Genomic DNA, 27,664 nt, shown 5'->3' on the forward strand with positions numbered 1-27,664 from the left:
AAAAAAATAAAATTGCTAGATACAAAAAACTACTAAAAGTTAAATATATTTTTTGTATTTAGTATAAATAAATAAATTTCTTCATAAATATTTTATTTTTGAAAATGCATTAGCTTAGTGTATCAAAAAGTAATAATATGATATTAAAATACGAATTTTTTTTGCTAAAGACAATACGAAAAACAAAAAATTCAAAAACAAAATGACAATCTAAAATGACCCAATTTAAATCCAACACGATTTCCACCCCATATGGAAGTTCTTTCAGCATGCAAATGCTTCTTTCTTGCTATCCACAGAATAGCAAATTGGTGTTGTTGCAAACTGTGACAGGCTTCCCAAGTCCTGAAAATCTCTTTCATTTTCTTACCTCCACATGAAAACTCAGCTGAGGGCATTCTCACCGGGTTTTTCTCTTTGCTTCGTTTTCTACAGCATCGATCATGAAGGGATTTCTAAGCCTCATCTTTGGAGAGCCTTCTTCTGCAACTCATGGTTTGGGAAAAGAATAAGCTGGGCAGCAAAAGGAGCTCAAAATAAAAAATCAAAAATAGCATAATGCAATTATACATGACAAATACATACAATTGTTCAGTTATAGGAGGTTCATGAGAGTTTTTTGTTCTACTGTCACAGTAGGACATGTACATCAAGGGTATATCCCAAATACAAAGGCAATACAAATTTTATAAGAGGATGTCTATGTTATACAGTCACTTGGTTCCATTCTCACTACAAGTTAGCTGCACAATCTTAGCTTCCAACAAGTTCATCTCCATTGTTGTTGGTTGCACAAAATAACCGAGGACCACAGACCTCTTCGAGACATGAATGGTTATCATTCTGAATTCACTGTACAGGAATGCATTCGACCTACATAATACCTGTGAGACATGCCAAAAGGGAAGATCATCAGATGGATCACACTTGCGCATAATCTATTTAGTTAAGATTGTTTCTCATCAGATAGAAGCATATACACCATTTCCTCACTATTCCAGAAAACAATGATTATTCAGATATACCAAGCATGCATGGAATGGAAGAAAGATGACTGCCACAAAGAAACAATTATGGTGGCCTATTTACTCACTCACTATATGGTGCCTCAGTTTCATGGTTTTTTAATTCTACAAGAACGCAAATTAAGGTTGACTACACATTTTCTGCAGCAACAATTCATATATACATTCTTTACTCTTTGTTTTTCTTTGTTTCTTTTTTGGGGTTCCTTTCAGGTACACATACAAAAGACAGGAAAATGCTCAACTGCACTCAGATCATCAATAAGGTACACAGTAACTGTTAAAATTTACATCACCTACCACCCATTTACCATCACCTACCACCACCTACTCCTCACCTACTCCTCACCTACTACACTCACCCTCTCCTATATAATGAGCCACTCACTATTTGTAATACACACAACATTCATCAATCAATAATATATATATTTTTTAACATGGTATCAGAGCAAGGTTGAGAAGCTAATAATTCTGCTTCACCGGCGGGCGGCAGCCTCGCCTTGGCCGCCCGCCGGACCTCTACTGGTTGCGTTTATCCACTAGCACTAGTACATCTCCGATGAGCAACACATCCTCATCCTGCCACCCCAGGCTCTTCGTCGCCGACCTCGCCCTTGGGGTTTCCCTCTGCCTTCAGGGACTCTGGGTGCTTCAGACCGTCCTCCCCCCCAGAAAATCAACACCAGCTGCTATGGCAATACTTCTCCATTTCATATTCCTTCTTCGCCTGTGGTGTTGCAGTGGAGCTCGTAACCTTTGGGCTGTAAACATGCTTTATCTCACCACGGCTTCTGGTAATGATCTCATCTAAAATCTCTCTATCCTCTGCAAATGAAGCTCTTGCACCTAGCTCTGTCTCTGTAGCAAGAGTGAATGGTAAAGCCGGTGCCTCTTCATACTCCGCCGCATCTAAATCTTGAAGTTGTGCTCCTTTGAAAAACTTGGGAAGAAAATATTGTCTTACAGGAACCAAAAGCATGATCATCAGAGGGAATAAAAGCCCTGCGATTGGAACCCATGTGATCCCAAAACAAATAAGCAAGTACGTTGTTTGGAATATTGTAAATGTCACGCTTGTCTTGAATGGCACAGTTTCCACAAAGGTGGTGTGGTACTCCTCGAGAACTTTGAATCTTCTGCTTGGAGCAGTGAATAGTAATAATATTCTTTCCCAAAACTGGTTACCAGGTAAACTTTCAATTGCCATAAAGGCAAAGTATCCCCAGAGCACTGAGGTTGGAATCATCTTGAGGAAAGGCATGGCAGCAACACATCCTGCCACCATTGTGGCTTGAAGCAAGTTACTAACACGCTGTTCTTTGAGAATGGTACCCACGTTTCAGTATCTTTACAACCAAACCTCTCTCTTTTTGTCTCCCCACCATCATTGCATCCACCTCCCCACTTTCCTTTCCTTTCTTTTTATTTTCTTTTCTTTATTCTCCACTCCCAAAAACATTATCATCCACGTTGCTCCACTTTTTCTCTTTTCTTTTATTTTTTTATTTATTTATTTATTTTATTAAACAAAAAAAAAAAAAAAAAAAAAAAAACAAACAAACACGGAGGAAGAAGACGAACTGCAAAATTTTATTCATATCGGGCCTCACCCCGATCATCATTTTACACAAAAAAAAAAAAAAAAAAAAAAAAAAAAAAATACAAACAAAACAACCACACCCACAGTGGGATTTTTCTTTTCCCTTCTCTATTCTACTGCAGGTCTCTTCTTCTTACTTTTATCTTGGGTGTCCCGTGCCAGTCCGGTCTCCGTGTTTCCTTGTCCACTGAGCACGTTCACTCCCCCATACTCCTCCACTGCAGCATATGGAGGACCTCCAAATCGGAACATCACGGTGGCCTTCCGCTTCAGCTCCTTGTTTTCTGCCCTTAGCACGCTTATCTCTGCTCGCGCATCCTTATACATGCGTTGGAGCAGAGCCAGCTGGGAGTTTAAATGTTGCACCTCATTTGTTCTACTCTGCAGCCGGTTCGACAAATTTGTAACCGCAGTCATGGTTTCCACACATGACTTCAATGTATACTGATTGGCTTCCACATCCGACTGCACTGCCATTCTTTGCTCCACAGACCGCATCGGAAAGTTCAGCGGAGCAAACTCCGGGGCACTTGGTTGAGGTTCCAGTGCCACCGCTCCAGTTATCTCTCTTGTTGACTCATTGAGGTCGGGAAAGAGGGTGAGCAGACCGCGGGAAGATGAAGCCATTTTTCTGGGCAACAGCGTGTTACCGAGTGTTACAGAGTATCTCTCTCAGCAAAGGACGAGTTTTTCAGGGGATTTTCAGAAGTTTTTTTGTCTGCCTCCGCCTCAGCATCCACCTTGGTTAAATAGCCAAGGCAGCCACGCGTATCGCGCGCCCCTTGCGCCAGACGACAAACGGGCGCGCCAGCCAAGACGACAAACTCACGTGCCTCGCCATCATGTCCGGCACACCTTTTGATAAATTGGGCACGCTTTTTGATGGCACGCCTTTTGACAGATTGGGCACACCTTTTGAGGGTGCGCCTTTTTCAACGGTCCGACATGACCCTATAAACTGTCCCGACATTTGATTCCGGTTAGCATCCAGTGTCCTCTACACCGTTATGACACCGCCATCCAGTGTCCTCTACAACGTTATGACACCACCATCCAGTGTCCTCTACAACGTTATGACACAACCATCCAGTGTCCTCTACATCGTTATGACACAACCTTCCAGTGTCTTCATCAACGGTCTGACACGACCATACAGTGTCTCCTATCCTTTTTTTTATTATTTTTTTACTTTTATGTATTTTATTATTTTGTTCCTCTCTCCAAACTCAAGTTGGTTAGTTTCTATCCTCCTTGAGTTTGCGGGGGACTGTTAAAATTTACATCACCTACCACCCATTTACCATCACCTACCACCACCTACTCCTCACCTACTCCTCACCTACTACACTCACCCTCTCCTATATAATGAGCCACTCACTATTTGTAATACACACAACATTCATCAATCAATAATATATATATTTTTTAACAGTAACCCCAATGGATATCACAAGGAAATTCCTTTATGCCTCAAATACAAACACATTGTGAGGTTCCAAGTCCACACGGCTAACATTTTGGTTCCATAAAATTACAATTATTCTCACGATGTCTGGAACTTCAAAGAAGTTCGAACTAGAACCAAAACTTGGGCTTCCCATGAGCTAGTTCGAGAGAAGGCATCAAAGTGAAACAATTTGATTGAAGCTCATAGATATCAGAACTGTTGGATACGAGCCCAAAATAATTAAGATGTCTCAAATTGAAGTCATTTTTCATACATGTTAACAGAGATTCAATTCAGTAAACAATTAAGCCATAGAACATTGACTCAAGATTCATAGGTGTCTAGGTACAGGTAATTTATCATGTTAAGATCAAATTAAAATACCACCTGACATAGGAGCCCAGTGACTCCCCAGACAAGAAACAAAGGTGGTGAATTAGTGGTTACATCTGTAGCCATATATGCATTTCAATACAAAATTGAAAGGGAATGAAATGGATAAATTTGCTTATGAAACAAGTTAATTTAATAGAAATGTCTAAACAACCTTTCATGTATTCGACAGCTCAGAAAATATCAATTTTATTTTCACCAACATTTGCAAAACTATAAAAGCATAATTATTGTCCATTTGCTAGGGAAGCCATGAATGTGGACTCACCTATGCATCAGAATCTCCACTCCAGCATGTTAGAAGGCATGATTTGAGAACTACATATCATAAACCAGAGAATATTAGCCATAAGGAAAATATATGTAAAAAGAAGGGCAAATTACATATACCTTCCTCGAGGTTTAGCTAAATTACAGATACCCTCCTGAGATTTCGGAAATTACAGATACCCCCTGAGGTTTATATTTTCATGACAAATTACCCCCTGAGGTTTATATTTACATAATAATTTGTCCCCTAATTTGTTATGCAAATAGTACATTCAGGGGGATATCTGTAATTTTTCAAACCTCAGGGGGATATTTGTAATTTTGCTAAACCTCGAGGGGGGTATATGTAATTTGCCATTATATAAATAAAAATTAAAAAAAAAAAAAAAGAAGGCAACAAAGTCCCAGCAGAAAAGATGGCGTGGAATTGTAGATGAAACTGCCATGACACATCAAGCCTCAAAATAAACTTCATGTCACATAATCCAAGGATTACAAATGTGACCTTGAAGCCAAAGTCATTTAGAAGTCACAACAACTGATGATTAAATGCAGACAAATGGCACAGATTGAGAAGTATTATATTGCAGTTAACATTTCAGCAGGACACAGTACAGTACTGTCAAAAATGGAATGCCAAAACTCAAGGAACAAAATGAAGTTAATAATATAAAAGATGATACTTATGAGGCTTTTTTTTTTTTTTTTTTTCTCAAAAGCAATGAAGAATTTTATTAAGCATAAGCAAGCAAAAAGAGAGGACAAGGAGTCCTCGTACAAGGAAAGAAATCAAAACAAAAATCGGGAAATAACAAGAAAAATCCAATCACCAAGGATGGCAAATAGCAGCCTAATCCCTAGAAATCAAGAAAAATGGAACTCCTTTAAAAGGAAGAGACACAAAAGCCCAAAACGAAGCCAAATATCCCGCCTTATCCCATAGAGATTCTGCATCTGACTCCTTTCCATCAAAGATCCGTACATTTCTCTCTAGCCAAATAGACCAAAAGATAGCTAAAACAATACAAGACCACGATGTTTGGGCTCTCTTATTGCAACCCAACCGTTCAAACCTAACAAGAAGCATGTGTGTGCACTCCCTCGGAGCAACCCACTAATCATCACACAGACCGAAAAGACGCTGCCATAATAAAAGGGCCACCAGACAATGGAGAAATAAATGATCCAGTCTTCTCATTATAAGAAATCATAATCTGTAAATTTTCACCAAGCACTTGCACTTTTAAAGTTTCATTGGCCTTGTTTCAGCTAAATTTCTTGATCTCCCAAAGATAAACTGGCAATGATCCACATCAAAATGTTTCTCCATTAAAATTAGGACACTGAACGTATTAACATGCTGCTGAGAAACCCAAACCAAACAAACCGAAACATAATTATGTTATGACCATATATGTTATATTATATGTACCCAACAGTCATTAATTTTTTTTAAATGAAGCGGGCTAACAGACAGGCTTTTCAGGTGGCCTCTCACAGGCTAACAAGTTGGGCTAACAGGCAGGACTGAGTCCAACAAGCAGGCCCAGGTCTAAGCCTAAGTACCATTCAGGTTAGTCCAACCTGCCTTGGGCTGGGTTGCAGGCCTCCGGACCGAACGATTACTCTTACTAACAACTTAAGTTTTTAGGACTAGTAGTGATCTAACAGAGAAAAATATCACAAAGACCATACACATTATAACTCTGGGCAAAGAAAAGATGCAATAGAAGAAACGCACGACATTGTAAAAAAATCCCACAATAAACATGTGAGACATGGCTACATCGTAAATCAGACGTGGCAACATACAATATTAGAAAGCATTGACATTATACAAAATCCATAGATAGAAAACAAACAAAAGAAATAGCACCTTCACATGGCAAATCTTCGTAATAGCCTCAACATGAAGGTTTTGAAGTTCTTCAAGAGAAGTGATATCGAGACCAGAAATATCATCTCCCTGAAATGAAGGAATTTTTTCTTTGGAATTATTGTTCATATAGAAAGAATTTCATAACTACTTGGGCTGACTGAGGAAACTGCAGGAATTTAGAGCTAACAGGAAAATTTGAATGTTTTGGTATAATTTTGGTAAGTTCAAAAATTGTGTACATGTACATAAATACTAAATACATTTCAAACTGAAGGTTATGTAATTGGATAAAAATGCTGAAAAAGTTGAGTAAATACATATAAAAATTCCAAATATTTTTTAACAGGAGTTCATGTCATATAATCACAAAACCTGGAAGGCACATACCTTCAATCTCAAAACCAAACTTTCTAGTTCTTTGCACCTTCTCCTTTCTCTGTGGTAATTAGCTTTTAATTCTTCAAATGTACTCTTCTCATCCATGTTTCCACATTTGTTATCTTGTTCATATGGTTTTTTGGAAACACCATTAGATGAAGAAAATCTATTTCCAACTACTGTTTGCAAATTGTTAGAAACATGATCCCCCTGTGAAGAAATGTCCTCATAATTCATGCCAGACTTCCTCATCTCTGCAACTAGCACCCACATATTGGCCAGCTCATTTTCCAGATCTTCTTCACGACACTTTGCTTCATTAAGTCTTTTCCGCAGCTCATCTGCTATTTCATCACTCTCAGATAATGCAGTTACCAAAGAAGTTTCTTTTTGGTATCTTGTGTTAAGTTCATGCTGCAACTCCCCCACCAATACATTGTCGGGTTTTCTTGAGCATGCATCAGGTTGAGCATCATTGCCACTATTTTTCTTCACATCAAATGAAGCAGATCTTTGAAAGGAGTTAGATATACAACAAGCCTCCTTTGCAGCAGCCAGATCAGCAGTCAGTTTAGCATTTTGGTAAGTAAGTTTTGTCACTTCTTCAGCCAAGTTACGCAACTCAACTGCTGCATCTGCAGCCAGCTCTTTTGCATAGGAAGCTTCCTCAGTCAGTTTTTCGCAGTGAATTTCAAGCTTGTCCTTTTCTTCAGTTATTTTCACCTTTTCTTGGCTCAGTGTCTCTATTTCAGCAGCCTAAGTCAAAATAATGAAAAGTATACTCATCTTTAGAAGCATAACATCACAACGATGTAGTACCACAACAATTACCAAAATGATAAGATAATGCTCAGGACAGAAACAAGTAATAGACATCCATAGCAGCGAAGGACAAGAAATGGAAAAGAAAAATAACCTGCATAAGTAGCTGGGAATGCAAAGTAGTATCACTATTGCACTCTTTGGACTCCTCTTGGGAGAATATTCTATTCAAACTCATAACACTTGTAGGAGTACTTTCATCAATACAAGTTTCCCCATATCTCCTCTCCAAAAAGTCCTCAGCACAAGTATTGTGTCTGGTGACTCCAATGTCTGCAGGGTGTTGTAGACAGCCATACGTTTTCTCTGGTAATAAAGAATCAAGCTGTTGCCTCAGTAGAAGAATCGTTTCTTGCATCTCAGCATTCTCTGATACCTTGTTAAAGCAACACAACTTTGTCAGAACATTAAAAAATGTAATAATTTAAGAAGATATCATGCAGCAGTACTGTTTACCTTCAATTGTAGTTGTTCTTGGAGTATTCTATTATCAGCTGTTTTAATCTTGATTAGCCATCCCACAACAAAATGATCAAATTAGTACAAATGTTTTCCATTTGATAGCAAAATATTTTGCATCAAACAAGTTCGTAGATTAAACATACCTCGAGATCGAAAGTTTTTTCGTTTAGCTGAGTAGTAAGTTTGGACAAAGCCTACATCAGAATGAATAGAAAGCATATTTGATTCAGTAATAAGAACAAACCACAATGCAGAGATGATAGAGAAAGAGAGAGTTCACTTACATTACTAGTAGCTCCTAATGATTAGAAAAACCAACAATGAAAATTTATCAATTTATAATTTCTTACTTGAGCAACAGAAAATTTTCATTCCAAATGAACTCTTTCTTGCATTAATTAACTGCATAAAATTACCTGAGACATTTCGATGCTATTTGAAGCATGCCGAGTCATCTCTACTGACCCAACCATACGGTGCTCTAGCACTCGTATTTGGAGTTTTTTTTCTTTAATTTCATCCTTCAGTTTCTGCATTTGCTCCTGTATGATAATTACAAGCACCAAGAGGTGAATATTAACATCAATCACATTTACGCATTCTTTCTTAGAGTGAGGAACTCTTAAGAGGTGACTAACCTGAAGTTGTGAGTCTTCAGGGTTGCTAACTGCTTGCTCTGACAGTCTTTTCAGAGAACTAGTACACAGTGCCACTTCCCCAGCTAACATTTTCACCTGCTCACGGAGAAGATCCATTTGATCGATAATTGTTGTCCCAGTCTGCAAAGAAATCATTCAGCATTCAAGTTAAATTCTAGCTTGAAGCCAATACTCTTAAAAGATTCAACTTCTATTAAACCAATAATTTGGATAGGAAGGGGAACTAAGGAACATTAGCAGTGCAGGTTATGCAGAATCTGCAACATTACTAGTTTTCCTGGCATTAGATCGCTTTTGACATTTTTCTAAATTTCAAACATCTGTACACTTCAAACAAATCACAGTAAAGAAATCCATTCCAAAGCAAATTTAATATTAATATACTATGGACTTTCTGATAGTTTTAAAAAATATATATAAATTTCAGGATTACAGTCCTATGAAGGTACAAGATAATCTTACACTGGAGGCCAATTAAAACCTTTCAGCTATGGTTCTATCCCCCAAAAAAAACTACTGCACCAAAAATTAATTTGGGATTCGAAGTGGATTTTTGTAACCCTATTCATTTATAAATGATTACTTTGAAGGAAGAATATATCTGCCAAAAAAGGAAAGGAGAAAGCATGACTATTATGCCTCTATTCTTGGAGTTACTGAAAAAGATCCAATTGCTACAAAGAGACTAATGAAGAATGGGGTAGGAGAGAGAGAGAGAGAGAGACGCTCAATCAGCCACAGCTGATAATACCCAATAATATTATAACCAAAACTCTAGGAAACATAGGTGCGGATACGGATGCGGGTGCAGGTACGTTACAGGTACACCAATACAAAAAACCAAAAAAAACAAAGTGTGGGTACGGTCCAGTACATCTATAAAAAAATGGGAGATGTGGTCAAAACCCCTTCATAATAAAATTTTAATGTATTAAGGACAAGCACAAAAAAATTTCCATGCAAAGTCCAGGATATACCACTATTACCAAAATATCTTTATTGACTAGTTTAATATTTTTAACTTTAAAATGATATAACTTTTGATCTAGATACCAGTTTTTAATAAAATTAGTATTTTTAGAATCCTTCATCAAAATCTATTAAACAAGATGCAGGTTGACTATAAATTCTTTAAATTAAAAAAAATAATTACCATCAAAATTAACTTATACAGCAACATTTTACTTTTTTTGACATTAACATTTTACTCAGTTTCACAGTAAAATGTTACCGACTACTAGAGTAACACTTTACTGTCTTCTTGAACATGGCATCAGTACCAAAAAACAGAGCACAAACTGAAGGAAATTTTACGAGTTCTTTCACTACAAGTTCATAAACAAATCAACAACAAACAACAATTCAACCAAACTCTCCTTAATCACACGGATTTCTACACCCACCACCACTTTCATCAAAACCCAACCAAGACCCAAACCCAGACCCACTTTCACTGCAACGGTCGGCATGAAACGTTCTTCCTCTGCTGTTTCCTCACGGAACTCTTCTTATTTTTCTTCTTCTTCTTCGTTTTGGTTCATGAATTTTTGGAATTGGATTTTGATTCAAGTCATGGATTGGGTCTTGCAAGAGGATTTCCATTTTAATAGAACCACCTGTGAAGAGTAAGATTCCGAAGCAGTGGGAATAGCTTCTTCAATCTCATTCAAATCTCTCACGTATATATGGAAGGGTAAGATTATCAAAAAAGAAATAGAAAATTGTTTCTGTATCCTCCATCAAGTATGAGCCTCCAGGGAAGGGGGTTTATGAAAGAAAAATTTATGGGTTGTCCTTTTCACCAAAGAAGGGCCCAATAGAGGGTTTTTGGCCAAATTTCCTATAGAAAATTGTTTCTGTATCCTCCATCAAATATGAGCCTCCAGGTGTGGGGGTTTATGAAAGAAAAACTTATGAGCTGTCCTTTGCATCAAAGAAGGGCCCAATAGAGGGGTTTTTGCCAAATATCCCTAAAAAGAATGTATATTTTATAAATTATATTAGTACATGACATTTAATAATTAAAAAATCAAAGGTAAAAAATAATTAAAGTATATTTATAACTGTTAAAAAAAGAATTCTAAGTGCTTTTTAATTTTTGATAATTGGAGAAATACCCTATATTTTTAAATTTTAAAAAAGTATGCACAACATAATTATTCAAGTAAAATTTAAAAAATAAAAATACATGCATGTCCTATAGTACCCATAGAAGTACCCAACCTATACCCAGGCCGTACCCATCCCGTACTCATGTCATTTCCAAGTCGTACCCATCCCATACCCAAAGTATTTCACGTACTAGATACATATTTTGCGTACCCAGTATGCATGCAGTCATACTGGTACTTGTATGGCAATATTTTTGGAGTAACCATGCTTAGCCAAAACTACATATTACAATGCCAAAAGGCTAATATTTATAGGCCAAAGCCTTAAATTAATATAGGAAACTAAACCTAGTATAATTTGAAAACATAATAAAAAATATCCAAACCAAATATTCATTTTTAATCCTAGTTAAATAATGATATTACCAATTACATTTATGGGACCAAAAAGTCTTTAGCCCCACAAGTTCGCCCTGGGCTTCCAAATCAGATAACAGGCTTCCAACCAATCAAGGAATGCACCATCAATTCTTCCCCGTTCAAAAAAACTCGACTCTGGCAAGTTAGAAGCACATCCAAGAATACCGTCTGAAGGAGGAACATGCCAAATCAACAATGAATTTTTCTTCAACTTGACAATGTGTGAATTGGTGGCACAAATAAGATTGTACTTTGTGTTGACATATTATAATCACCGAAAGGCACTTAGCATATTATATTAGCCGAAAGTCTCTAGGATCTGTAATCATTTTTACGCACTCAGGGATTATCTTGTAATTGTCTTCTTTGTAAACCCTAAATCTTCATTTATAAATAAGGGGTGATATCTCATCATACCCTAAGCTGGTTACCCAAGCTTCATGGTATCAGAGCATCACCTCCAGGGCTAGGGTTCAAAGCATACCTAGTTGGATCATCTGCTGAATCGATCTTCTGCCATCATCATCATTCCGCTTCGTCTTCGTCTCTGCCATCATCATCATCCCGCAGTTCGTCACTCGTCTTCATCAATCGCAGTTCATCCCGCAGTTCGTCGCTCGTCTTCATCAATCGCAGTTCGTCGATCTTCATCGCAGTTCGTCGCTCGTCGATCTTCTCCCGCAGTTCGTCGCTCGTCTCAGCCCTCGTCCTTGTCGTCCTCACCCTCGTCCTCGTCGTCCTCTGATCTAGGTATATATATATATATATCCTGATATAGATATATCACTATAGTCTGATATATATATTTATATATAAATAGATGTATATATAAATAACTCAACATAAAAAAAATAAAAAAAAAATAAAAAAAAAAATAAAAAAAAAAATCAAATTAAAAAAAAAATCAAATAAAAAAAAAATAATAATAAAATAAAATAAATAAAAAAAAACAAAAGAAAAAAAAAAAAACAAAAAACAAAACAAAACAAAAAAAAAAAAAAAAAAATGGTTTCTTAATTTTGTACTTTGTATGTCTTTATAGTGATCATTGTGCCTGTTATCTCACTACCACCTTCCGGGTTTGTGATTTCCACTAATTTGTTGCGGGTTTGGTAGTATTGTATCCATGACAGATTCCACTAGTGTGTCCTCTTCGTCTCAAACACCAAAAAGTGAGAGTCTCATTCTACCTACTACCATGATTGAGAACCCCAACCCTAGTCTGAAAATCACCACCTCTCTATTTAATGGTCAGAACTACCTAGCATGGTCTCAAAGTTTGACTTTGTTTTTAAAGAGCAGAGGGAAGATGGGGTATGTTGATGGCAGGATACAGGCACCTAGTACCACTGACTCAAGTTATGACCAATGGGAGATTAACAACTCTTTGATTATGAGTTGGCTTATCCATTCGATGGTTCCAGAACTTGGTGAGGGCTACTTGTCTATGGAGACTGCCCAGGACATTTGGGAGGCTGTGGCTGTTACCTATTCCCGCAAAGGAAATTTTTCACAGGCATTTGAGTTGCGTCGCTCTATTGAGAGCACACTTCAGGGGGAGCAGACTGTTCTTCAGTACTTCACTTTCCTCACCAACGGCTGGAAACGCCTTGACCACCTGGAAGACTATAAGCCCGTTTGCCCTACTGATTCTATCGGGTACAAGAAGTTCATCGCACGGGAACGGGTCTTTAAATTTTTGGCTGGCCTAAATATGGAGTATGATCCAGTTAGGGGTCGAGTTCTGAGTATGGACACTCTTCCTTCACTGCAAGAGGCATTTGCCTATGTCCAAAATGAGGAGAGTCGTCGGTCTGCTATGATGTCCCCTGTCTCTACTGACCGTTCCGCATTACTGTCTACTCCTCGAGATAGCCTCAGCCTGCCTCCTCCGTCTGCTGCTAAGGAGTCTGTGTTCTGTGATTATTGCAAAAAGCCGCGGCATACTCGTGAGACATGTTGGAAGCTTCATGGGACTCCATCTGGGGGTCGAAATGATCGGTCGGGTTCTCGAGGAGGTCGGTCAGGCCACTCTCGAGGACGTGGTTCCTATTCCCGGGCTCATCAGTCGAGTGCCGTTGATACCCTTGATTCTAATTCCCCTTCTGCTACCCAAGCTTCTGATACTGAGCTGGAGGATGCTTTGCGCCAATTGTTGGACCGCCGATCTTCTACTGCTCTCAGTACCGCTTCCTCGTCCTTTGCCCGCTCAGGTAACTTAGTCCCTTCTCCTTGTGCTTTCCTGTGTCATACATCTTTGCCTTGGATTATTGATTCTGGTGCCTCAGATCATATGTCTGGCTCCTCTGATCTTTTCTCTGCCTATAAGCCCTCTTCAGGTCAGGACAAAGTTAGGATTGCCGATGGAACTGTTTCTTCTATTTCTGGAAAAGGTTTAGTCCAAGTCACTCCTACCATGCATCTATCTTCTGTTCTCCATGTTCCCAAGTTTTCTGTTAATCTGTTATCCTTAAGTCGTCTTACCCAGGATTTGAATTGTTGTGTGACGTTTTTTCCTGATCATTGTCTTTTTCAGGACCTTGTCACGGGGAGGACGATTGGCAGTGGTAGTGCAGAAAATGGTCTCTACTTCCTAGATCAACCGGACAAACTTGCTTATTCTTCCACCCCGTCTTCTCCTACCCCCGCTGATGTATGGCTGTGGCATCGACGTCTTGGGCATCCCTCATTTCATTTACTTAAGCATTTATTTCCTTCTAGTTTCGCAAATCATCATGTGTCTGACTTTCTTTGTGAGTCTTGTCAACTTGGAAAACAACATCGAGCTTCTTTTGCTCCCAGTTTGAATAAAAGCTTAGTTCCTTTTTCATTAATACACTCTGATGTTTGGGGTCCCTCTCGTGTTCTGTCTGTGAAAGGTCATCGCTGGTTTGTTACATTTATTGATGATTTTTCTCGTACTACTTGGGTGTATCTCATGAAAGATAAGAGTGAAGTTTTCTCTGTGTTTCGCACTTTTCATAAGATGATTTGTACTCAGTTTGGGGCCACTATCAAAATATTTCGTTCTGATAATGGCGGGGAATACATAGATTCTGGGTTAGGACAATATTTCTCTACTCATGGCATTATCCATCAGACCTCTTGTACCAATACCCCTCAACAAAATGGGGTGGCCGAACGCAAGAATCGGCATCTTCTTGACATGGCTCGGTGCATGTGTTTTTTTATGAACGTGCCTCGACCCTATTGGGGCGACGCCGTTCTCACCGCTGCCTATCTTATTAATCGTCTCCCTACCCAGGTTTTGGACAAACAGGCTCCGCTTCACGTCCTCCTCGGTTCTCAGTCCTTGTTTTCTATTCCTCCCAAAATATTTGGTTGTGTCTGTTTTGTCCATAATCACTCTCCCTCTCGTGGTAAGTTGGACCCTCGCTCCCTCAAGTGTGTTTTCCTTGGTTATTCTCCTACTCAAAAGGGGTATAAATGTTACCACCCTTCTTCTCGTAAGTGGTTTGTGTCCATGGATGTCACTTTCTTTGAGTCCCAGTCCTATTTTTTGTCCTCTCCGGTGTCCCCGACCTCCCTTCCGGGGGAGCCTTGGTATGAAGTGAGTCCTGTGCCTCCTATGGTAGAAGTCAGTCCTGTGCCTCCTATGATAGAACCAGTTGTTCTTGCACCACCTGGAACTATAGAACCCACACCACCTGGAACTATAGAACCCACTGTCACCAAGAATAAGGATGGACATGTTTATATCCGGGACATCGACAGAAAACAAGTTAACTGGATACACGGGACCGTTTCTGCTACTCCACTGTCATCTCCTGCTTCTGATGAGAGTCTAGGTAATTTTGAATCTCGTGAGTCCATTGATCTTGATGTTCCTATTGCCAAAAGAAAGGGTGTGAGATCTTGTACTCAACATCCTATCTCACAGTTTGTATCATACTCTCATTTGTCATCCTCATATAAAGCATTTGTGTCAAATATTTCCTCTGTTAGCATTCCTAACCATTTTCAGGATGCTCTTGCTATCTCTGAGTGGAAACTAGCCATGATTGAGGAAATGAAAGCACTTAGGAAGAATGGCACTTGGGAATTGACCGAGTTACCTACGGGCAAACGACCTGTGGGCTGTAAATGGGTATATACTGTGAAACACAAAGCAGATGGGTCTATTGAGCGTTACAAGGCAAGACTTGTGGCAAAAGGGTTCACTCAGACATATGGCATTGATTATCAGGAGACCTTCGCACCCGTGGCTAAAATGAATTCAGTCAGAGTACTTCTTTCTCTAGCAGCTAATCTAGATTGGCCGCTTTATCAGTTTGATGTCAAGAATGCTTTTCTCCATGGTGACCTCGAAGAAGAAGTATATATGGACATTCCTCCGGGTTTTGAGAATCATCAAACAGAAGGGAAAGTATGCAAACTTCGGAAGTCGTTATATGGTCTCAAACAGTCTCCAAGGGCTTGGTTTGAGAGATTCACTCAGGCTATGATTAAATTTGGCTTCAAACAAAGTCAGGCAGATCACACATTATTTGTGAAACATTCCTCATGCGGTAAGACTACAGCACTTATTGTTTATGTAGATGACATAGTTCTTACAGGCAATGATAGTGGGGAAATACCTCTGTTGAAGAAATATTTAGCCAAAGAGTTTGAAATCAAAGACTTGGGAAGCTTGAAGTATTTTCTGGGAATTGAAGTTGCTCGCTCTAAGGATGGGATATTTATCTCACAGAGAAAATATGTGCTTGACCTGTTGAAGGAAACTGGGATGCTTGGCTGCAAGGCATGTGCCACCCCACTGGAACCCAATCAGAAATTGGGGGATGATGAAGGAGGAGAAATTGTGGATAGGGGGAGCTATCAACGTTTAGTGGGTAAGCTCATTTACCTATCTTACTCACGTCCTGATATTGCTGTTGCTGTCAGTATAGTTAGTCAGTTTATGCATGCTCCTCATCAGATTCACTTTGAGGCTGTCATGAGAATCTTGAGGTATTTGAAGTCTGCTCCTGGTAAGGGTCTGTATTTTTCAAAGTATGATCATCTTCGTGTAGAAGCCTATACAGATGCTGACTGGGCTGGGTCAGTAACTGATAGGAGATCAACTTCAGGGTATTGCACATTTGTCGGCGGCAACCTAGTTACTTGGAGGAGTAAGAAACAGAATGTGGTTGCCAGGTCAAGTGCAGAAGCTGAGTTTAGAGCTATGGCACAAGGTGTGTGTGAACTTTTATGGATCAAATTATTGTTGAGTGATCTAGGTATTGCTCAGACGGACTCCATGCGGTTATACTGTGATAATAAGGCCGCCATCAACATTGCTCACAATCCCGTTCAACATGACAGGACAAAACATGTTGAGATTGATCGCCACTTCATTAAGGAGAAACTCACTAGTGGTACCATTTGTACTCCTTTTGTTCAGTCTGGTGAACAACTTGCTGACATTCTCACCAAGGGAATTGGGAATAAACCGTTTCATGACATATTAGGCAAGCTGGGCATGACAGATATCTTCGCACCAGCTTGAGGGGGAGTGTTGACATATTATAATCACCGAAAGGCACTTAGCATATTATATTAGCCGAAAGTCTCTAGGATCTGTAATCATTTTTACGCACTCAGGGATTATCTTGTAATTGTCTTCTTTGTAAACCCTAAATCTTCATTTATAAATAAGGGGTGATATCTCATCATACCCTAAGCTGGTTACCCAAGCTTCACTTTGTATTGTCGTTGATGAAGAAGTGGGTATTGGTGCGTCCAGTGTGAACAACATCGAGATCCCATATCCATGTACAATCCAAGAGAATATGACAAGGTTAAAAGGAAGAACATTTCACAATATCATCTCGTTGAGCTTGCCAATGTTGAATGTTATGCGCACTATTTATCAACCTTAAGCTTTGTGTGGTTATCCATGCCACTAGGGTCGGCTCTGACTTTTCTAGAGCCCAAAACGAACCCTAAATATGGGGCCTTTCATATATATTTTAGGGGGGAAAAAATTGATCAAAAGATTATATATCGAATATTGTTTTAAATTTCTGCATTTAATAGTGCTCACAAAAAGACTATTAAAATTTACTTAAATATATAACAAAGTTTATAATAATAATAAAAACTAAGATATAAGTTGGAGTACCAAATAAAAAGTAAACTAAGTCTTCTATTCTTTGTTTCTTTTTTTCCTTTTTTTTTTCCATGTCCAAAATTATACTTTCTAGGAATAGTGACATATTTGATATAAACCAAACCAAACCAAGCCAAGCCTTGAGTCCCATCAAAACTGTAAGAATTTATGTATTATTGATTGATATTGATGTGTTACAAGATTAATTAATTACAATTCCTATACAATCTATATATAGAAGAAAATGTGGTAGTAGGTGTAGTGGAGGTGATAGTGGGTTAGGTGAAGTGGAGTGTGTGGTGAAGTGGAGGTAGGTGAAGTGGAGTGTGTAGTGGAGTAGGTGAAGGTAAAGATGGGAAATTCTAACAGCCCCCCGCAAACTCAAGGAGGAGAGAAACGAACCAACTTGAGTTTGGAGAGAGTAACAAAACAAGAAAATACATAAAAATAAAAAAGGATAGGAGACACTGTATGGTCGTGTCAGACCGTTGGTGAAGACACTGGATGGTGGTGTCAGACCGTTGTAGAGGACACTGTATGGTGGTGTCATAACGGTGTAGAGGACACTGGATGGCGGTGTCAGACCGATGTAGAAGACAGTTTATGGGGTCATGTCGGACCGTTGTAGCAGACAATGCTGTGACAGTTGTTGTGACAGTTTACGGAGTCTTGTTGGACCCTTGTAGAAACTAACCGGAATCAATGTCGGGACAGTTTACAGAGTCTTGTCGGACCCTTGTAGAAACTAACCGGAATCAATGTCGGGACAGTTTACAGAGTCTTGTCGGACCCTTGTAGAAACTAACCGGAATCTATGTCGGGACAGTTTACAGAGTCTTGTCGGACCCTTATAAAGTCGCACCCTCAAAAGGTGTGCCCAATCTATCAAAAGGCGTGCCCAATTCATCAAAAGGTGTGCCGGACATGATGGCGAGGCACGTGGGCGCCTTGGCTTGCGTGCCCGTTTGTCGGCTGGTGATAAGAGGCGCGCGATGCGCGTGGCTGCCTCGGCTATAAGACAGAGGCTGAGGCTGAAGCAGATAAAAGCTGCGAAAAATCTCGGAAAAAAACAAAAACTCCTCTTCATTTTGCTGAGAGAGATAGTCCGTAACACTCTGTTTTCTGAGAGAGATTCTGTAACACTCTGTGGCCCAGAAAAATGGCTTCATCTTCCCGGAGTCTGCTCACTCTCTTTCCCGACCTCAATGAGTCAACAAGAGAGACAACTGGTGCGGTGGCACTGGAACCTCAACCAAGCGCACCAGGGTTTGCTCCGTTGAACTTTCCTATGCGGTCGGTGGAGCAAAAAATGGCAGTGCAGTCGGATGTGGAGGCCAATCAGTATACTTTGAAGGCATGTGTGGAAAGCATGACGGCGGTCACAAATTTGTCGAACCGGCTGCAAAGTAGGACAAATGAGGTGCAGCATTTAAACTCCCAACTGGCTCTGCTCCAACGCATGTATAAGGATGCGCGAGCAGAGATAAGCGTGCTAAGGGCAGAAAACAAGGAGCTGAAGCGGAAGGCCACCGTGATGTTCCGGTTTGGAGGTCCGCCATATGCTGCAGTGGAGGAGCAAGGAGGAGTGAATGTGCTTGGTGGATTAGGAAGCACAGAGGCAGCACCATCAAGGACCGCCCAGGACGGAGGCAAGAAGAAAAGACCGGCGGCAGAGTAGAGAAGTAAAAAACCCGCCTGCTTTTTTTTTTTTTTTTTTTTTTTTTTTTTTTTGGATGTAAAAGTGTGATCGGGGTGGATCCCCTGAGATGAATAAAAGGACGTTGAGTTTGGTGTGCAGTGCATCTACGTCGTTGTATTTGTATTATTTTTTTTTTTTTTTTTTTTTTTGGGTGAAAAAAAGAATAATAATAAGAGATAAAATGAAGTGGGGGATAAAGGTGAAGAAAAAATTTCGGAAGGTTAAAGTAATAAAAAATAAAATAAGGGAAAGAAGGTGATGGGTGTGCAAAACAGTGTGTGGTTCGTGTCCTTAGCAAAAGAGGGAATAAAATAAATATAAAAAACTATGAGTGGGGAACAAGAGTGGGTGGAAAGAAGGAAATAAAAGAAAAACATAAAGAAATGGAGTGGGTGTGGCGTATGATAATACTGTGTAAGAATGACATGGATCCAATAATTTAATTAATGGATAAAGCAGCAACTAAAGGTGGTGAAAAAAAAAAATAATAATAATAATAAAAGAAAGGTGCACATGGGTTGGTTGGAAAGTAGAAAAGGAGAATAGGAAAAGAAAAAGAAACGAAAAGAGGGAGACAAATCTGCTGTGGTTATATGGGTTTATGCAAAAGTGGTGGATGTGGGTCGGACACTTGACCTCTCAGCCCTTGGATCATACGAAGAGCTTTACAGAAATCTGGCCAACTTGTTTGGCATAGAAAGATCAGAGATGTTGAGCCAGGCATGCTCACTTTGGACTATCTTCCGCATGCTCACTTTGGACTATCTTCCGCAGATCTCCACTTCAACAAACTTCACTCGGGTCTGTTTCCCCTTGGATCGCAGCGACTTGATTATGCTGTCCAATCACCTAGAGTTCCCATTGGCAACCTTACGGACAATCCAAAGGACAACAAGAATTTATCTTGCTGGCTCACCATGGGAATTTCTACCCAAAATTCAAAGAAAGATAACGAAACAAAGACACCTATGTTCTTGCTATTTGGCCAGCCCATTCTAACAGAACAGCAGATCTCTCAGAGCTGCTCATCTGATGAGAATCCAGAGAAGACACCAAATTTTTCTGATGGATCGGGATCAGCGGTTCTCCAGAATGGTCCACCGGAGAGTGCATCTGATGATGGATCGCCCTGGTACAAAGATCACCAAAAATCTGAGTTTGGATTGGAGACTGGTCACTGTAATGTGTTTACAGCAGAGTCCTGTGGGGAGTGGCGGTAGTGGCGAGCAAGATGAGAAGGGAAAGGGTTCGACGGCTGAGGGTGTGGTGAATTCGGGTGCTTTGATTTGCTTCCACCTCCGAGGGAGGTTGCGAGACCGGAAACACACAACGGCACCGTCAGTTGGCGAACCCAGATCGGATCCATTTGAAGAGAAGAATGGTGTAGAAAATTCTAGCGGCATAGGTTGAGGTCCGGCGGGCGGCCAAGGCAAGGTTGCCGCCCGCCGGTGAAGCGAAAAATACTAATTTCTTAACCTTGCTCTGATACCATGTAAGAATTTATGTATTATTGATTGATATTGATGTGTTACAAGATTAATTAATTACAATTCCTATACAATCTATATATAGAAGAAAATGTGGTAGTAGGTGTAGTGGAGGTGATAGTGGGTTAGGTGAAGTGGAGTGTGTGGTGAAGTGGAGGTAGGTGAAGTGGAGTGTGTAGTGGAGTAGGTGAAGGTAAAGATGGGAAATTCTAACAAAAACATATTTGATATAGTTTATCAAAAATTATTAACATCATCATAATGATAACTTAATCCTCAATCATTACAAATCAAATAATCAATGAAAGGAAACATAAAAAATAATAAAAATATGTAATTGTAATAGACAATATATATAGTCAATGATCAAATAAATATTTAATCAAACAAAAATTAGAATTCATCTCTATAACAGAGTTTGTATCTTGAAACCCAACTTTATATTACAAATTTAAGACTTTCCATCATAGTTGAACAAATTAAAAAACAAAACAAAAAAAATATAAAAAAATCAATACATAAAAAGCTAAGAAATATGATAGTTCTTCAATTAGTTTTTTAAAAAAAATTTAGACGAATACTTCTAATTCTCGTTGCTAACAGAAACCAACTGGTAAAAACATGATTTTATTATATGTTTGTAACTACATCTCAAATGCATTTAAAATATAAATTGAGGCCTCAAAATGTAGGACCTTTTTGTAGAAAATTTAATGTATAAAGAGAAATAGAGAATTGTATAGATATTGATTGTATTATTGATAGATATATTGAATGTTACAATGATTCCTATATATAGAAGAGTAGGTGGTAGTAGGTGGTAGATGGAGTAGGTAAAGTGGAGGTGGTAGTGGTGTAGTGGGTTAGGTTTAGTGGAGTAGGTGAGGTGGTAGTGGTGTAGTGGGTTAGGTTTAGTGGGTGAAGTAGGTGATAGGTTTTAACAGCCCCCCGCAAACTCAAGGGGAATAGGAACTAACCAACTTGAGTTTGGAGAGAGTAACAAAACAAGAAAAATACATAAAAATAAAAGAGGATAGGTGACACTGTATGGTCGTGTCAGACCATTGGTGAAGACACTGGATGGTGGTGTCATAACGTTGTAGAGGACACGGTATGGGGGTGTCATAACGTTGTAGAGGACACTGTATGGGGGTGTCATAACGTTGTAGAGGACACTGTATGGTGGTGTCAAACCGATGTAGAAGACAGTTTATGGGGTCATGTCGGACCGTTGTAGCAGACAATGTTGTGACAGTTGTTGTGACAGTTTACAGAGTCTTGCTGGACCCTTGTAGAAACTAACCGGAATCAATGTCGGGACAGTTTATAGAGTCTTGTCGGACCCATAAAGGAGCTAACCGGAATCAATGTCGGGACAGTTTACAGAGTCTTGTCGGACCCATGAAGGAGCTAACCGGAATCAATGTCGGGACAGTTTACAGAGTCTTGTCGGACCCATGAAGGAGCTAACCGGAATCAATGTCGGGACAGTTTACAGAGTCTTGTCGGACCCATGTAGAAGACAGTTTATGGGGTCATGTCGGACCGCTGTAGAAGACTGTTTACGGGGTCATGTCGGACCGGTGTAGAAGACACTGTATGAGTGTGTATATAGGCTGCCCAAAAGATATACATGTAGATATATATATCGAGCCCGCAAAAGTCGCGCCCTCAAAAGGCGCGCCCACTTTATCAAAAGATGTGCCCGACAGAAATCATCGAGCGGCGAGCCATCAAAAGGCGCGCCAGACACGCGGCGATGCACGTGACCGACAGAACGCGTGTCGGCCTCTTCGTCAGGGTCTTTATAAACCGAAGCGGAGGCTGAGGCTTGGAAGCATAACAAACCAGTTGAAACCTCTGCATTCTCAGAGAGCTTGTCGCGAAGAGCTGCAAATCTTGAAACACTCTGTAACCAACCCTGTCTGACAGTACCAATCGGTAATCGCTGCTTCTCTGAAACACTTAGCAACCCAAAAACATGGCCTCTTCTTCCCATCCAGCTACCCAGAACATGGCCTCTTCTTCCCGTGGTCTGCTTACTCTCTTTCCCGACCTCAACGAGTCCACAAGAGAGATAACCGGTGCGGTTGCCCTTGAACCTCAACCAAACGCCCCTGAGTTTGCTCCGTTGACCTTTCCTGTGCGGTCTGTGGAGCAAAGAATGGCAGCGCAATCAGATATTGAGGCGAATCAGTATACTCTGAAGTCATGTGTGGAAACCATGACTGCAGTCACAAACTTGTCGCACCGGCTGCAGAGCAGAACAAATGAGGTGCAACAGTTAAACTCCCAGCTGGCTCTGCTCCAACGCATGTATAAGGATGCGCGAGCAGAGATAAGTGTGCTAAAGACAGAAAACAAGGAGCTGAAGCGGAAGGCCACCGTGATGTTCCGATTTGGAGGTCCGCCATATGCTGCAGTGGAGGAGCAGGGAGTAGTGATCGTGCCCAGTGGAGTGGGTGCAGGAAACACAGAGGCAGCACCGGCAAGGGCCGCCCAGGACGGAGGCAAGAAAAAGCGACCCGCAGCAGAGTAGAGAAGCAAAATCCCGCCTGTGGATGTGGTTGTTTTGTGTGTGTTTTTTTTTTGTTTTTTTTTTTGGTGTAAAATGCTGATCGGGGTTGATCCCCGGCATGAAGAAATGACAAGTTTGTAAAATGTTTTTTTTTTTTTTTTTTTTTTGTTGTTTTTTTTTTTTTTTTTGGGAGTGTTGTGTTGAAAAAATAAAAATAAAATGAAAGAAAACAAGGGAGAAAGAAAATAGATAAAAAAATATGTATAGATGAATTATATGAAAAATATCAGGGTGATTGTTTCAAAAATAAAGTGGGGGTATGTAAAAAGGAGGAAAAGTGATTTGGAAAAAATAAATAAAAAATAAGTGATTTTAAAATCAAATGGAGGAGAGTTTGAGTAATAGAATATAATAAAAAGAGATATATATATATATATAAAGTAAAGAAGGTGGGGAACAACATGATAAGGGTGTATTTTAAAATGATAAATAAAAGAAAGTTGAAGACAACATGATACCGGTGTGTATGAATGTGATAATGAGAGTGAAACAAACTTGGTGAGTGTGATTAAATAAATAAAAGAAGAATGGGTGTGCTTTCCTTAGTGCTCCTCTCTCTGCCTTCAAAGTCGAGATTGGTCTCTCCAAACGAAGGCTCAACATTCAAATCATTGTAGTCCTCTGAAAAGGTTCTAACCATGTGCCACAAAATTGGCCCCACCATTATTTGCCTGATAGATAGATGGCTGGAAGCCCTTGACAACACCAGCACCACATATGGACAAATGCATACACACACAATCACAGCGCTGGCACCACCGATGAGTATGGTGGATAGCCTCCTGTGGGCCATCTCTAACACCTCATCATCTCTATAACCAGATACTGATATTAAACAGAATGTTAATATAAATATCAGCAGCCCATAATCGTATCTTGCTTTCATTCTTGGAAAAAATCTTATGAATGTCACTACTGCAGCTAGTATGAAGACGAAAAGCCCAAGTAGTATGGGCTCACATATTTCTCCAGAAAAAACTAGCAATTCGATGAGCTCCAACGCCAAGAGTACCAGCAAGCAGTGTTGCAAAACCCCTATTTACACCCCTTCCAAGTGTTGCACCCACAGAGAAGTCAAAGACAACAACAATAGTAAGAACAGCCCACATTGCAGAGACACCAAAACCATCATAGAGAGGGTCACAGTAGTAGAACTAAAAGGTTGAGAAGGTGGTGTAGAGAGAAACCGAAGAGAGAGTTGCCGAGAGAGAGAGGTTGGCCTCTTCATCTCAGAGAGAGATGAGAATGGTTGATCTTTGTATGTAGAGAAGTCGCCTCTGGTGGCGGCGAACTGGAAGCTATATGTATTGATAGAGATGACAGCGGAATAGGTTGAGGTCCGGCGGGCGGCTAAGGTGAGGTTGCCGCCCGCCGGGGAAGCGAAAATACTAGGTTCTAAACCTGCTCTGATACCATGTAGAAAATTTAATGTATAAAGAGAAATAGAGAATTGTATAGATATTGATTGTATTATTGATAGATATATTGAATGTTACAATGATTCCTATATATAGAAGAGTAGGTGGTAGTAGGTGGTAGATGGAGTAGGTAAAGTGGAGGTGGTAGTGGTGTAGTGGGTTAGGTTTAGTGGAGTAGGTGAGGTGGTAGTGGTGTAGTGGGTTAGGTTTAGGGGGTGAAGTAGGTGATAGGTTTTAACACTTTTTATTCAGATTGGGCCTCTTCTTATAAGAAACTTTAGATCTTTCTAAATCAAGTAGGCCTTTTTTTTCTAAACCAATACAATACCTACTATAGTTTTGGGGCCTTTTTTTTGGGCATTTTTTGGGGGCCCAAAGCAGCTGCTTTGTGGGATTTGCCCCAAAGCTGGCCCTACATGCCACATAATAAGGCTCAGGATGTGTCTCAACCTTCAAACACAACTTCCTTATGGCTTCCTCAAATAACATCACTAAAAACATTTGTTTTATTAAGAGGGAAAGGGAAAAAAACAAAAGGGCACCACAATGGGGGCACATCTCATATGCTAGGGATGAGGGAAGGTGTAAAGCGAAGTCCCACATTGCCGGGATACAAAGGGAATGTGCAATGCATAAGCGTGAGGGCACTCTCATCTCACAAGTTAGCTTTTGGGGTTGAGTTCTACCCAAGACAATGTCACAATTTCATGATATAACTTTGTAATCACTCTTTATGTCTCCCTACTATGTAACTTCATTACATTGTTTCACTGCACTTTCTCATTAGGCTTCTCTTTATGTCTTACAATACCACCTTTCAATTTACGCCCTCTAACAACCTTAAGCTTTTGAAGGAGTTGGTTGCAAACATCCTCATTCAATGGAAATTCTCCACCCATCAGACCTCCACGTAAAATAAAATAAAAAAAAAAAGAAAGAAAAAGAAGAAGAGAGAGCATAACTTGATTAGGAATGTTCCCATGAACAGTTCAGACAAGCTGTTCAAAAGCCATATACAACACCCAGTAGGAGTAAATGGAGCTAACAGAACAAACTCTCATTAATATAAAACAACCTGCAACCATCACAGTACCCCCTTAGTATCACCATCTCCCTTATAGCATCATACTATTCCATGTAACTAAATATTGAAAAGAGGACCAAAACCCTCTCCACCTGTTACCAGTTGACAGCTAAGAAATAATTATAGGTTCTGAAATTCATGTAACTTCATAATTCTCACCCCAAATGAGAATTTACCTTGTGCTTTTCCCGAAAGGTATTGTGATCAAATATGAATGCTTGGAGAACAAACATAGGAAACATCCCCACCGTATTGCTGCTAAACATGTTCATAGAGAAATAGCAGCCGAATAATCATGAAAGCAGGAAATAACTGCCAGACGAAAAAGAAAAGGGACAAACTGTTCTAAGAAAGTAAAAACACCATGTGAAGGACTGGCCAGAATAAAATAAAAGTATGTGAATGGCATGTTGTGTATTCAGCGCTAATGGTAATGAGCTTAAAAAAAATATCATCAGTGGAGTTCAAATGAGAAGAAAGCTCACATGAAAAAATGTAGTCTATCAAAAAATCAAAGTACAAACACAAGACATAAAAAATAATAAAAAACAAACAAACAAACAAATTAGCTGCTTGGCTTCTTTTTGCATAATTAGCTCCATGCAGTAGGCATTAATTAACTACTAGTACACAGACCATGAAGCAGTCTCTCACCGGCAGTAGATGACGACCTCCAACTGTAGCACTAAACAAGTCGCCAGCTTGGGTTCTTTCCGGAAGAGAGTCAACGGCCGAAGGTTCATCCCCCCTCCTACTAATTGATTTTCTCCTTACATCTTTATTATCAGTAAACATGACTCTATTTTGCGATGGTTTTGGACGGGATGCTGGTGACCCACTTGCAGAACTCCCACTCTCACTACCAGGTGATAAGCCAACCAGATTCTCAGGCTTCTGCAAAATAGAGTGATCTATTGAAAATTGATACATTTTGATGAGTGAGGTCATAAAAAAATTAATTCGCCTTTTGCAATAGAAAGTGACTACCTATATTATGGAGCAAGTGAAGAAAAAAATAATAATCACTTTTAATTTTTTATGAACAAGAATATCCTGAAAATAAAGTCATCTTACCAGAATTTACCTTTCACCAAATCCTTTAGTTCAAACTCTTGAATTGTTTGGTGCAAATGAAGAGTGAAAATTACATTAAAGTCGAAGGCAATTTGACGTAGAACAGAGAGAGAAAAAGAAAGGGAAGAACGGAAGAACACAGGAAGGTGAGAGAGGAAAAACACAACAGCTACAACCCTAATCACATAAACGTTATCAATCTTATTAATCAACTCTGAATAATACCATGCCAAACATCTTTATGTATAAGGTAAAAACCCTAATAGAAAAAGAAAGCTAGAATCCTTAAAATATTAATAAATCAAATAAATAAAAATACCAGGGACATAAAATTTTAAAATTGTAAATAAGCTTCCTTGCCAAAGTTGCTGCACACAAGCATGAACATTAAGCTCTATGTTCCGTATCACTCTCCTCGCTTAAGAAAAAGAACCTGATCTTTAGTTCCCTTTTAAGTATTGAACTCGTCTACGCCAGCGAATCAAGTACTTCGAATAAGCTTGTTGCTTTATTTTCTTTCAAATCCAACCAATCTTGATTCCCAAGTTGTTGACGGGATTCACCAGGCATGGATTGAATTTGCAAAAAAATTCCTCAACATCAACAAAATCAATCTAGTCTAACTTCATCAAAAAATCAGTGGTAAGGGATCAATAGGAAGCTTTTCTTTTGGTAAAACCCATTTTTACATGGCCTTTCAATTATTATTTCCTTACCTTTGGAATTTTCTATCAAATACACAT

The 27,664-nt window shown here is 39.5% G+C and overlaps 1 protein-coding gene across 1 annotated transcript in view; it reads right to left on the bottom strand.

Moving 5' to 3' along the window:
* Positions 1–537: 537 nt before the first annotated feature.
* Positions 538–27,664, bottom strand: part of LOC114290278 (P-loop containing nucleoside triphosphate hydrolases superfamily protein) — a 77,052-nt gene continuing 49,925 nt past the window's right edge. Inside the window, exons 17-26 of the mRNA XM_082921120.1 lie at positions 26,502–26,741; positions 8,918–9,058; positions 8,696–8,821; positions 8,423–8,473; positions 8,274–8,321; positions 7,912–8,193; positions 7,005–7,751; positions 6,615–6,704; positions 4,737–4,786; positions 538–884 (exon numbers count right to left, since the gene is read on the bottom strand). Coding sequence (XP_082777246.1) covers positions 4,766–4,786; positions 6,615–6,704; positions 7,005–7,751; positions 7,912–8,193; positions 8,274–8,321; positions 8,423–8,473; positions 8,696–8,821; positions 8,918–9,058; positions 26,502–26,741 — 1,746 coding nt within the window. The 3' untranslated portion in view covers positions 538–884; positions 4,737–4,765. The remainder of the gene's footprint in view (positions 885–4,736; positions 4,787–6,614; positions 6,705–7,004; positions 7,752–7,911; positions 8,194–8,273; positions 8,322–8,422; positions 8,474–8,695; positions 8,822–8,917; positions 9,059–26,501; positions 26,742–27,664) is intronic.

The sequence above is a fragment of the Camellia sinensis genome, chromosome 3, assembly GCF_055761805.1.
Source record: "Camellia sinensis isolate YWXY chromosome 3, ASM5576180v1, whole genome shotgun sequence".
Classification (NCBI taxonomy): domain Eukaryota; kingdom Viridiplantae; phylum Streptophyta; class Magnoliopsida; order Ericales; family Theaceae; genus Camellia; species Camellia sinensis.